General features: G+C 46.4%; 1 protein-coding gene across 6 annotated transcripts in view; it reads left to right on the top strand.

Moving 5' to 3' along the window:
* Window positions 1-12,612, top strand: part of LOC120948514 (hemicentin-1) — a 194,028-nt gene that overhangs the window by 56,723 nt on the left and 124,693 nt on the right. For all 6 annotated transcript variants that reach the window (XR_005750957.2, XM_040364925.2, XM_040364927.2 and 3 more), the window contains 3 exons: window positions 3,469-3,598; window positions 9,799-9,928; window positions 12,020-12,104. Coding sequence is in view for 5 of the 6 variants with exons in the window: in XM_040364925.2 (XP_040220859.2) it covers window positions 3,469-3,598; window positions 9,799-9,928; window positions 12,020-12,104 (345 nt within the window). In the remaining variant the exon portion in view is untranslated. The remainder of the gene's footprint in view (window positions 1-3,468; window positions 3,599-9,798; window positions 9,929-12,019; window positions 12,105-12,612) is intronic.

Raw genomic sequence — 12,612 nt, 5'->3', positions numbered from 1 at the left:
TTACACGGTAAAATACCTTTACCCCCTGCCACGTGGGCGCTACCATCCCAGCGGGCGATAAACTATTTCGCTTGCCTAAAAACAGGAAGCGCCGCACAGCTAATGAATGGCAATTAGGCATTTAATTTGGTGTTTCAATCTAAACTCCCGTACTCTTAGAGATAGCGTAAAGCTTTCTGTATCGGGGTTTGTTTTCTTTTTGTCTTTTTGTCAACATTGCTTTTGATGCCGTCAGGTGGTTGCGTGTGCCAATGTGGCAATTAATCGTGTGAATCTAACCATTGCTTTTTGGCAAATGCAAACATTCGTATTAATACATGGTTCAGTAGGCAAGGATTTCAAAGATAAGTCGGGGGAGGGGTTTGGGGTATATCAAACGCTTTCTGCATATTTGTGGTAAATGGAAGAAGCCTCTGACAAAGACAAATAATCACGCGAGCATGGGACAAGAGCATTGCAATCCTTTCTTTTGTGCTGAGAAAAACACGGTGAGTGAATACTTTCTTGAATCACTGTTGATTGATGGATGAAAATTAAATATGTTAATTTTATCATACTTTTTCATTATCTTGGAGATCGTGGTTGCACTATTAATCCCAATATAAATTCCAACCAATCAATGAAGCATGCATTATCTTCTTGGAAACGATTGATTCCATACTACTTAAACTGTTTCAACGACAGATTTTATCTTTCCTATACAAGCATTATTTCTCGTAGCCTGAAATAAACAGAAGCCACATACAATTTACCCTGTCAATCGAGGATTTCTATTTCCATCCCTTCCACCATGGCTCGGATGATGAAATTTCTCCCCCGCCCACAAATCGACACCTTCCTAGAATGGGAGGATTATTGGTCCACCGTTTCTGCCGCCAGCACTGGCAATTGTTGCTTTTGCTAATCCAATACAACCAGATGGATGAAACCGATTACCAGCCGTGCTCGGTCGATACCTTCCGTGTCAGATTTAACCTTTTTTTGTTGTTTTGTTTTAGCTACCGATAGCAGCCAACCTCTCCCTTCGAACAAGGTCCACTTCAGCCGATCGCTTACGCTCGCTCGGAGATGGCCTGCAGGAGATGGCTTTATGCTATTGTCCAAGATGACAGGACAAACCTTCCACCCCTTGCCCATCGTTCGCCATTCCAATAGCGCCCGCCCAACCACACCTTACACCTCCACGGGCATGCTCAATCAAGCGACGGCATTCATTGCCTACCGTCCATCGGATTAGGGGCTCATGGGGACACTCGGACACCTTTTGTGCAATAATATTTATTGTGATTAAATATAAGTCACTTCCAGGTGGGCCAGGTGGATCAGGTGACAGCTGGTACCAGCTGCCCGTTGGCTTTACCGTCGTTTATCCATCCCGCCCACGGCACAGTGCGCCAGCGTGTCCATCCTATGCTCATTTTGCTGGCTGGTGGTTTGTAGCTGTTGCCCATTGGCGCTCGAAGAGGGAGGTAAAGCCTCTTGCCTGTACTTTCCTATCTGCTTTGTGCTGTGCTGTGTTATTTTGTAGCTTGTCCCCCGGTGGGTGAACTTGTTTCCGTGTAACTGGCAGGTGGGTGGAGCCTTCGCACACACCCAGCCTCCCTTTTTTTCTCCACCCACCCACCCCATCGATCGGACAAACAGACGGCACGGCACTCATATTTCATCGCCAACATCATACTGCAGCAAGAATTAACAGGCTGACATTGTAATCTACCCATCCACAGCGGGAGGGCGTGTAGCTAGGCCTTCGCAACTGTGGCTTTTCGGAGTTGGTTCGTGTACGGGAGTATGTTTTGCCAAGAGAGAGAGAGAGAGAGGGAGAGAGAGGATGAAAGCGACCCACTCCCTAGCAGAATATTTCCTCCGTATTGTGGATCAAGATTTAGATGCCAGAACCGGCGGCCGGATCAGCCTGGCCTGGAGGGGAGGTTCATTCGTTCGCTGATGATAAATTTGTTACATTTTGCGTCTACACATTTACCGTTCTACCGGCTTTCGGTCTCCTGCCCGCTGTGAATGGTTTACCGCAAAAGCAACTTTTAAAACATCATTTTCACTTAACGAGCCTGTCGTGAAACATACACCCTCCGCGGGGAAAGTTGGACCGTAGTTGAAAGACCGCAGACGTTTTGATCGTTTAGGTTTGCCGATAGGAAATTTGTTGGCCAGTTGGTTCTCCAATTTTACCTTTCAGAAGATGGAAAAGTTGTGGGGGGAGTTGTGGCGCAATGTATTGAAGGAGTAATTGTTGTTGACGTGGACGCTGCTGTAATTGTTTTTGTTTCCCAATTTGAAAACAGCTGCGGAAATTGCAGAGTAGAATACCAGGTGAAAACAGTGTCCGTGTTTTGGTGTTCCTGTTTTGGTTCCTCTTATGACAATTGAAAATTGAAAGATTAACGAAAAGAAACATTAGTTGTGTTAAAACAACATATACACATTTCAATGCGAGGTTTAGATAGGTCTGTAGGTCTTCCAAAAAGCACGGTTTTGTAACCTTTTGAAAATGTTTTGAGGTAGACTGATTGTAAACATCGTAAATGGACAATTGATAAAAAAGGATTGCAATCGAAGGACAAATTATTTTAAATTGAATTTTAGCTACAAATTGGTTTAAAAAGCGTTGCTTTACCATGCTGAGGATGAAACAGAAATGTCATTCGAAATATTACAATTAATAGACCTTCCAACTGCCTCAGCTTTCACACCATATCATCATAACAATCAATAAAATGGCAAATTTGGGGCAAAATTTTGTGTAGCAAAAATAGTACGATAATGGACCCAACCTCAAAAGCCTAATGATAAGTATCGCTATGATTGCTACGAACATCGAGAGAAAACATTATTATCATCATTAGGCACGACAGCCAAATGGACATCCCCGTGCGGTGCCATTCATCAATCGTTGCTCGGAAAAGGGACTTTCGCGGTCAGGCAGTTCGTTTTATCTGCCCCATGTAATGAGCAGTTAGTTTGACCTCGCATTGATACTTCCGTGCCAAAGCGTACGGGCGTATGAAAGACCGAGCAGAGAATGGAAAACCTTTCTCGGTGCTTATCATTCAATCAACCAACCATGGTGACGCAAACACACACCCACACAGCCACACACACATACACAAGGACGGGTAAAAAGTGAAGGGAATTTAGGCTTACGCTGTCCACGTGGCCCACGCTTTGTTTTGCGAGAACAATCACCTTTAATTCGACCTAATTAATAGCGGACCAGTCGTGATGGATGGGTTTCGAGCATGTCAATGGTTATATTTATAAAGCACGTAAATTGAGGTTGGAGTTGTGTTTGTGTATGTGTGTGTGTGTGTGTAAGAGAGAGAAACAGAGGAGCAATAAAATGATGCAGAGACTAGGACGGAGGTGGAAGCTTTCCCTCCCGCAAACGACCATGCTCACTGACCCGGTTATTTAATCATTTCCTTTCGCATTCCCTGTCCATCGTTTCAGATGTGCCGACTCACCTGGAGAAGGTGCTGGTCAACGAGACGGCCCAAATCAAATGCGACGTCTCGTCCAATCTCACGAACGATCGCATCCTGCTAGTGGTGTGGTACAAGGACAATGTGCCGATCTACAGGTAAGCTTACAATGCGATATTAAACGATCTGAACGCACACGCAAGCGGTTCCACATCAAAAGACGAAGCAATTTTGCCAACATTTTCACTGATCGGTATCGGAATGCAGCAGAAACAACATTTCCAACCCGCCACGAAATGGCGCAACCAATTTCGTTGCACACTTCAAGGGTGGTACCTTTGACTTGATTCATCGCAGCGGAAACGTATTGACGATCGTTCTACTCCATGGCTCTCCGTGTATTTTCCCGTGACTTTGCAAACCGTTTCACCGTGAGTAAATATATTCATGCGCTTTTGCCCGCTACCGACGCTATTACGGTGTGGCTGGTTTGTCTTTGGCCAATTCGTGGCCTTGCCGTTGGGTGGCACACACACACACACACACAAAGGCACCGGTGGCAATGTCTTGCTTGAAGCCTTCTTATCACGCTGATCTCTGGCTGCCGTTCATTTTGCGCTTGCCATTTTTTCCCCCTTCCCCGCTGCTTCCGTTGACGATGGTGACGAAATGATCGTAAAATATTCAAACCATCAATCTTCTCGTTTTACACGACCGAACGAGCCAACCCGGTGGCCGTGTCGAATGGAAAGCGTCAGCGTTTGGGGTGCCAGGCAATCGGGCCGATAAACCCGAATCGCCAATTACGTTCCTGCTTGCGTACGGGCGCGCGTATCGCAGGAAACGCCATACTTGAAGTGAGACTGGAACCAGAAAAAGGGAGGTTAAACTCCTACACAAACACACACACACTCACATGCGCGGAGCACCATCGTACACTGCTGGTTGGGATGACAGTCTCGATATTCGGGGCAGGGGGACAAGCATGGGTAAAAATAATTTACATATCGATAACTTTATCCAGCGCATCGTTCCGTTCGTCGTGCTGAGAGAGGAAAATTCCGGATTTTTTTATGTTCCATCACCTACAAAACCATTTACAAAGTCGGTAGCAAACTGGTTCGGCAGCTTGGGACTGATGACAAGATCAACACATTCAAGGGCGCAGCTCATAGCAGCCGAAGAGAAGAGAGAGGGTGAGAGAAAGGAAAAAAAAGCAGAAAGCTATTCACAAAGCTATCACAGCCACTTTACCATCACCCAGCGCCGGGGTGAAAAACAATTTTCAATCTAACTACCATATTTCACCCCGCCGGGCCATCTTTCCTTCGCACCGTTGCCCCGTGCCATGTCTAAGCGTTGTTTTTGTAGGAAAGTGAAGATGAACATGTGTGTGTGTGTGTTTTTTTTTGCATAAAAATCTCACATAAAAATACATCCATGCATCAGCCCACACCGAGAAGCTAACAGTCTGTGAGAACGGGGAAAAACGGTTCCCACAGCGCCACCGGTACACTTACTCACACACGGATCCACGGATGCACATGCTTTGCGTGGGCCATTGCCAGTAGGCAGCTTCCTTAGCATAAACATATCGTCTATTTTCATAATAATATTGAGTAAGAATAGCATCTAACACGTACCCGTAGCTAGGAAACGCTCATGTACGCACCTGGTAAACGAACGTTCCCACCCGGAGCGGAGCGTTCAGATTTTTAGCACAACGCCCAACGGGGTTTCCTTCCCAGTGCGCACAATATGCGCCCTCTCTTTCGCTCTTTCTCTCTCTCTCTCTCTCTCTCTCTCTCTCCTCACTGAAACGCAAATTGGATTGGATATGTGATGAGGATCGCAAACAAGATTCTGCTCTCCGCCATGCGTGGTGAAATACGCACTGGTTGCCTTTGGTTGGTATCGACTTCACGTGTGACATGGTGTACAAGGAGTAGAGGGAAAGGAATGGGAGAGTGGTTGGTGGGCTGAGGGTGTGATACTTGTGTATTCATAAGTGATGGCTTTGCGTAAAATTTGTGTTGCTACCTATATGTTGCCGATCGTTTCCATCGTTCTACTTCGCTTGCCCGTGAGGAACTGACTTGGTTGTTTCGTCAATCTAATGTGTAAGCCTGTTCGTTTTAGGCGGTGAAAATGGAGCTGAAAAGATGCTTCTGGTGTAAGGGTAGATGTATGCATATCTAATATTTAGCATAGCAATATAAAGCATTTTGTTCAACCTGCAACTGGGTGTTATCTAGACAGCTTCTGGAGCAGCTTCTGTAGGCGTAATGTTATTTATATGGATTTACTAAGCTCTCTTGTGATATTTTTTCTTACATTTATAACTACTAATTGAAAATGTAATTGGAGTAGCCATTGAGAACTATTAAACTGCGTTGCATTTGCCTAATTTGAACCATTTTTGTCTATGCATCTAATTATCGAAATAAGATAGAATGGTAATTCGATTAAAGTAATTCCTGCCACGAAAATTAAAGTGTATGCAAGTTTCAAAGTGGAGTTTCCCGGCACCACCAAAATCATTGCTAGTCCGTTCGTCTTTAATCAGCAATGTTTGGTGCCGTGACCAGGATTCCGTGCACCCTTAAAATGACACACATTTCAGAGCTTTAAAGAGTATCTTATAACACGCTCCTTGACGTGAGGGAGAAAAAAAGCGCAAGCACGCAAGCGGTTGGGAGCAACGTCAAAGCCAGCACGAACAAATACATGGCTATGGCGTACATCGTAATCTCCCTGGAACATCCTGGATATAAATTTTCATCCCGTTGCACGCCGCCACCGTCGCGACGGGTGAAGAAAAATAACACAGGTCGTCGTGCGTCGTTTGTTACAATCCATTGAGGGGAAGCAATGGCAGCAAGGAATTTGTTTTTTCGTTCGAGCCTTTCCCCTCTCACTCGCCATCGTCTGCCGTCGTCTGATCGATCGTCTACATGTCGGACTATCTTTGCAAAGCGTCCCGTGCTGCCTCGTTTTCGATGGATTCGTTTTTCGAAGGCTTTTCAAACGCTCCCCCCCCCCCCCCCTGCCCAAAAGTAAAACGCAAAGTAAGTGATAGTGATATTGAGTGGCTTTCACACACACACACACGCACACACTCATACAGAATAGGTTCCCTCCACTCTACCTTGCTGTACCGTTTTCCACATGCAATAAGGGAAATGCTCTTAGCTGCCACGGAAGCTCGGCTGAAAGTGCTTCACTCCACCTTGCTTGTTCCTCGCTCCTTTTTTTTTGTGATCGATGACGAAAACACGACGAGCTTCTAAATAAATGGATTTGTTCGCCCTCGGTTTGTGGGCGTGCGGGAAGATCTTTCGCTACCACATATAAGTCAAACATACACACATACACACATCTTGCACACACACACACACACACACACAGACATACAGATACAAAGGTACACAAACGCATGGCAAAAGGAAGCTCATCGGGCCGGAGTGCGAAGCGGATGGATTTGAATATGTTTATCGTGCGGAAGGCACAGACGGTTTCCGCAAAGACAGCACGGCGACGGGTCCGGGAAGACAAAAAAGTGACGAAGTGGATTTTTTGAGCATGTGTACAGAAGCAAGCACCGTGCCCTGTTGTGGGGTACCGTGGCTGGCGGAAACGGTACGGGTCACACTAATGGAAGTTTGCGGGCTGCCATCTCCAACGTCCCAACGCAGCCAACGACACAACGACGATCTTGATTATAACAATGAACTTCATCCCGGGAACCCACTTTCCCAGAACGTCGCTGACGGGGAACAGATCATCGATTCCGCATAATGTTCCGGAATAATGGTCGAGCACGCTGTCAATCAAGGTGATTAATAGGAAAAGTCGGCGAGCTGCAGGTTAGCAGAGCAATTTTAAGGTTTCCTCACATCTCCGGCTCTCGGAGGGGACACGTTCAAAGCTAACTCTAATGCATTCCCGTGAAATCTATTTGTAGATCAGTAAATAAAATTCTTCCAAGGAAAATATTTCTATTAACAGTTACAGCGCAAAATGAAATTCAACCCACAAACCTTGAAACGCGTTTGTTTCCATGCTCGATGGATTGTAACACACGCTTCCCATCACACTCGATTCGATTACAATTATTTCCTGTTATTACTATTGCGCAGCCACAAACACTCCTTCAGACGTAACAGATTCTGCCGCACCAAACAGAGAGCGAACCATTCCCATCCCCTAATTCGAACCATTTCCCTCCGGTAGCTCGAATTTCTTAATGAACACACAGTTGGCAATGAGCCGATGCCCTCTCGAAATTGATACCTCGTACAGGCGGCAGGCCCGCAAGGCTACCCGACATCCTGCAACAGTGCCACTTCGCACTTGGAGTGCTCATCGACGTACGGTATCGATACATTTTCCAACGGTTCCAAACCCACTTGAGACGCAACATCTTCTCAAGATGATGCTGAGAAGCTGTCAAACCACTCCGTCCTTGTTGGAGGATCTCATGTTCGATTGTTTAAGTGTGCGAGGGAGGTGGCGCGCAAGGTGGACCATGCGGTGGTATGAATTCTTGATTTCGAAAGCCAGCTTGCCATTGCCTAGACACTTCAAACAGGGCAGGGGGCAGGAAATTCAATACGGAGCATGAAGCACGAAACCGTACGCTACACTACTCCACACCGGTCACACACATGGATGGGGCTCGAGACATTCGGCTAGGGTGAAGCGAACGGCGGCCCGATTGGTAGCGACCGGATTCGAAGGCTAGTGCGCTTGATGTACGTGCTACAGGTCCACGGCCGGGTAGTTTGCTAATCCGATATCGACACTGATCCCTCCCGATAGCAAGATTATTCAAATAAGGTCAAGGCCTTCGGAGGGAAAGCTTGGCGCCAAGTCAAGCAGAGCTGGGAATAGGCAAAGGTACACCATACAGGCTGGAAGCCTTTACTGTTCCACATTGAATGCGGCGGCCAACAAACGGTACGTAAATCCTGCAAAACCACTTCAATTTATCGACAAAACTCAATACCACATACCACCGTTGCTTCCAGGCGGGTGGAGTGAAAACAAAGTTTTTCTTCGCTCAAGCAAGGACAAACCGAAACGGGCCGTGCGCTATGCTTAGCCGAGGGGCTTTGAGAAGTTGAAAACGAACTGTCCGGACGAGAAGCTGGTAGACAGCGCAATTGATGGGCCGATGAAACTCAATACAATTTTATTTATTTTTTGCATCGTTCTAATTTGCTACGACCTGTGTGTTGGGGACTCCACCTCAGCCAACTCTCTTCCATGCGTCGTTTTTCATCGAGCACACAATTAGGACAAAATGAGGCATAAAAAAAGAAGCTTGCTGGGGCCTACAGGGACCACTAGCCGGATTGAAAGTCGAGCTATTTGTCAAAAAAACGTCTTCATTTGTCCCACCAGCCTTTCGAGGGGATATTACTTTTGTCCCGTTCGTTTGAATCAGCCCGGAAGAAATCAGATTATTGAATCTTGGTGCCTTTTTTTCGGAGTTGTTTTGCTGCTTTTCCATTGCATGAACCGTGCTTAACGAGTTTCGGTGTTTGGTTGGTAAACCGTAGAACCCACCGGGCGCATTGGCAAGGCACAGGATGACAGCAGGAACTTCATCGTCATCGTACTATTTTCGGTGAAAAGAAAAACCCTGCTCCAGATAGATAGGAAGGTAATAGCTACCTGAGAATGGTACCCGGGCAGCATTGAAACGGTACGGGACTCCAGCTCCTGCTCGATGCAAATCACTATCCACTTTCATGTGACAACTCCCTGGGACGGGACTCCCATCCGATCCCATGGAAGTTGCTACGACATGTCAGCGCAATAGAATGAAATGTCAAAAGTCTCCTGACCCAAAAGACTCGCCCACCCTACAGAAGGAAGGTATTTGCTTTTGGCAAGCGGAAATAAAATGTATGTTGCCAGGTACTGGGCAGCAGCTACTGGGAGGATATTGAATCGATTTCCATGCACACATAGAGCACTGCGCACCAGGGACGTACATAAAGTTATACGACTTTTCCTACACTTCACGGGTGCGGGTATACGGGTCCCGATAGCCGTAAGCATCGATTCGTCCCGGATCATAACGAGTCCCATTTCCGTGCCAAATCCTTGGGAACAGATTTTGGGATGTGCAGTACAGGGAGTTCTTGCTTTCCGGGGCGTTGAATAGGGCTATTTCTTTTTCTCTGTTGCGAGCCCCAGACCGACAGGTTCCCATCCCCAATGGTGTGCCCGTAACTTTTAACGATTTCAATTTGCCGACATGTTATCGGGAAGTTCATCACCTAAGTTGCTTGCAGGGGAAGAAAAAAAAACATGCTCACGTACCTTTACTTTTCTCTCTTCCTGGCAGCTACGATACACGTGGACCGCACGTCAACTCGCCGTCTCATTGGAAGGATGTCGCCATCCTGGAAGATCGTGCCAACTTCAAAACGACACGCGAGCAAAGCCGGGCGGTGCTGGTCATCAGTCCTGTACAGGTACGTTCAGTTTTATCTCGTCGCAAAGCAAAAACTAATAAGCAGAATCAGTTGGAGCGGATCACAACGCCGGACAGATAAAGCCACTCTAATTATTTGACTGTTAATGGAGCTTTCTCAATCACCATTTCAATGGCTAATATCTTAAAATTGCACAAATCTAACCAAAAAATAACAAACTCGTGGAGAAATTTCTCCATCTCAAATTCAATTACGCATCATTACCGCTTTGCTCTGGCCAAAGATCCAATCACAGATGATAACGTTGACGTAAAGAAACAGCGCCCCAATATTTGTCCATCCCATTTGCGATCCTATCCTTCGCGTGCCATTCGGCACCGCTGCCATTTCCAATTACTTCCCAACGAAACCTGCCACTCAATCACTTCAAGCGTCAGTGATTTCCATTCATCTCGGTATTACGCCATCACATGATTCTGTCCCCGCGCCGGACTGTTGAATTGAAATTCCATTTTTACACACCATCACTTCCCACCGACCTTCCACCCGCGGCACACCCACTCTGTAGGGCCATCCATCCCATGCGCCCTGCTAGAAAATGTCTGTACAGCTGAGGGCAAAGAATGGACCACGCGAGAAAAATACATTGAAAAACGATTGGAATTAAATTCGCGAGAAGATGGACAAGACACTGGGAGCACAAATTTGCATTTCGCTTCAATAGTAGCCATTTTTTGCACCCTGCTTTCTGTCGCATTTTTTCCCCCTCAGCTCCGCACAGCAATGCTCCTATTCGGCCGGTTAGCCCATTTCCTTTCGAAGGGTAGCGTTCACTGTAGCAGCAGTTTAAATGCTTTCTCCCTCATTGCATCGTTGGTATTTTTATAGCTCTGGACGCCTTTCTTCTCACCCGAGCATTTGCGTGTCAAAGGAAATAAGTAATATTGCATACGTTTCACAAAAAAAGCACTCCAGTACCAACAATACACCAATCCAAACGAGCGGTCTAAGACTTTGATGGTTCCGTTCCGTGAGTAGGCGGCACGTTCGTGGGAGCATTATTTCGCATTTTAATCGAAATCAATTGCTGCTCATCTCATCGACGATTAATTGGTGCATCCCACGGTTGACTGGCTCGGACCCATTTCGGTCCCTCTTGCTTGCTGCTGCTACTGCGCGAAAGCACACACAGCATCGTGATAAAGCACGACTGCTGTCGATTAGATTCACAAATCGATACGAGCCCCCATTCAACATACACACACACACACAGATACACACGCAAAACAGATTTTAGCTTCCATTCCATTCTGTCTCAGGACCAATCCATTGCAAACGCAGGCAAGTATTGCAACGGGGATGGAAAGATTATTTCTTTGGCAAACCAGCGCCAGCGTTCCGTGTGCCGAGACGTTCGACTCATTGGCGAGAGAGTGTCGACGGGACTAGGGGGAAAGAAAATATATTGCGATCATTAGGGAATTCCACTCAACCATGCAAGAAATGCTGCTGCAGCGAGTTCGATTCAGTGTGGATTAGCTTCGGCGAAACGAGATTTCAATTGCTGCTGTCCGGGGAGATTGGTCATTTATTTCGGTCCAATTTTGCACCCATTTGCACCGCCGTGGGCAAGGCGATGATGAGCTTGAGGATTTGGGTTTCGGCAGCCGAAGGATTGACTAATGCGGAGCTTAAGGACGACGAAGGCAGCCTGTCTGTTGACTAGCCGGGCCCAAATCCTCAAGCTGGAGATGGGTTCAATTTTTTTGGGAACTTGGGTCAATGTCAGTTATTTGAATTAATAAGCAAATTTCAGTAGAACTTCAGCAAATGGACTAGAATCAATGAACTTTACAAACCTCACATTGAACATTGAAACAATCTGCATCATTTAATTTAATCTTACTTTTTCAACAACTCTATTAAGGCATATTTATAATCATTTCCAATACTTTCCAAACCCAACACAAGCATCAGATGTGTTTTTTTATATCGTCACAGCCGGAAGAATAAGTGCACAAGATGCAAAGAAACAGCTTGCCGTGCCGCTAAATCCGTTTCCGACGGACTGCTCACGGAAATACTACCCTCATTCTAATTCTTCCCTTCCCTCTTTTCACCTCGTTACAGAAAAAGGACGCCGGAATCTTTCGTTGCCGTGTCGACTTTTTGCTATCACCTACGAAAAATAGTAACGTAAATCTAGAAATTGTGGGTAAGTAATCGCACCGAAACTACGACACACTCGCCAATCCGGAAATATACATCTTCAACTGCTCCACTTTTTCCGGCTTTTATCCCCTCGCCCTGCCAGAGTGCACAACCTTCCATTGTTAGCCGTCCCGGTCGGTGTGTTTCTTTCTCTTATTATTTTTACCAAACACGTGCGGAACTACAGAAAAGAACGCCTGACAATTGCAATCACCGCTGGGGAGTTATGTTTCTAGCTCTCTATATGCGACGCTCTTCCTTTCTTTCGCAGCTTCGGTGGTTCGGTTTGTACACTGTGCGCATTGTTTGCCGTCAATGGTTCCGGCCGAACGGAGGAACGGGTTTGGCTCAAGTCCGGAAAGCACCAACACTACTCGCCGCTAAGCATCGCACAACAGCACTGGGAAGCACTGGGTGCTAAAATGAATGAAATGGGTGCTTTTCACTCACAGCCGCTCGACGAGCCATTCTGTTTGATACACGAGTCACAGGTTCATTGCACCTTTCACTCG

Source organism: Anopheles coluzzii, chromosome 2, assembly GCF_943734685.1.
Source record: "Anopheles coluzzii chromosome 2, AcolN3, whole genome shotgun sequence".
Taxonomy (NCBI): Eukaryota; Metazoa; Arthropoda; class Insecta; order Diptera; family Culicidae; genus Anopheles; species Anopheles coluzzii.
The sequence above is the reverse complement of the archived record's forward strand: the minus strand, read 5'-3'. Positions and strand labels throughout refer to the sequence as shown.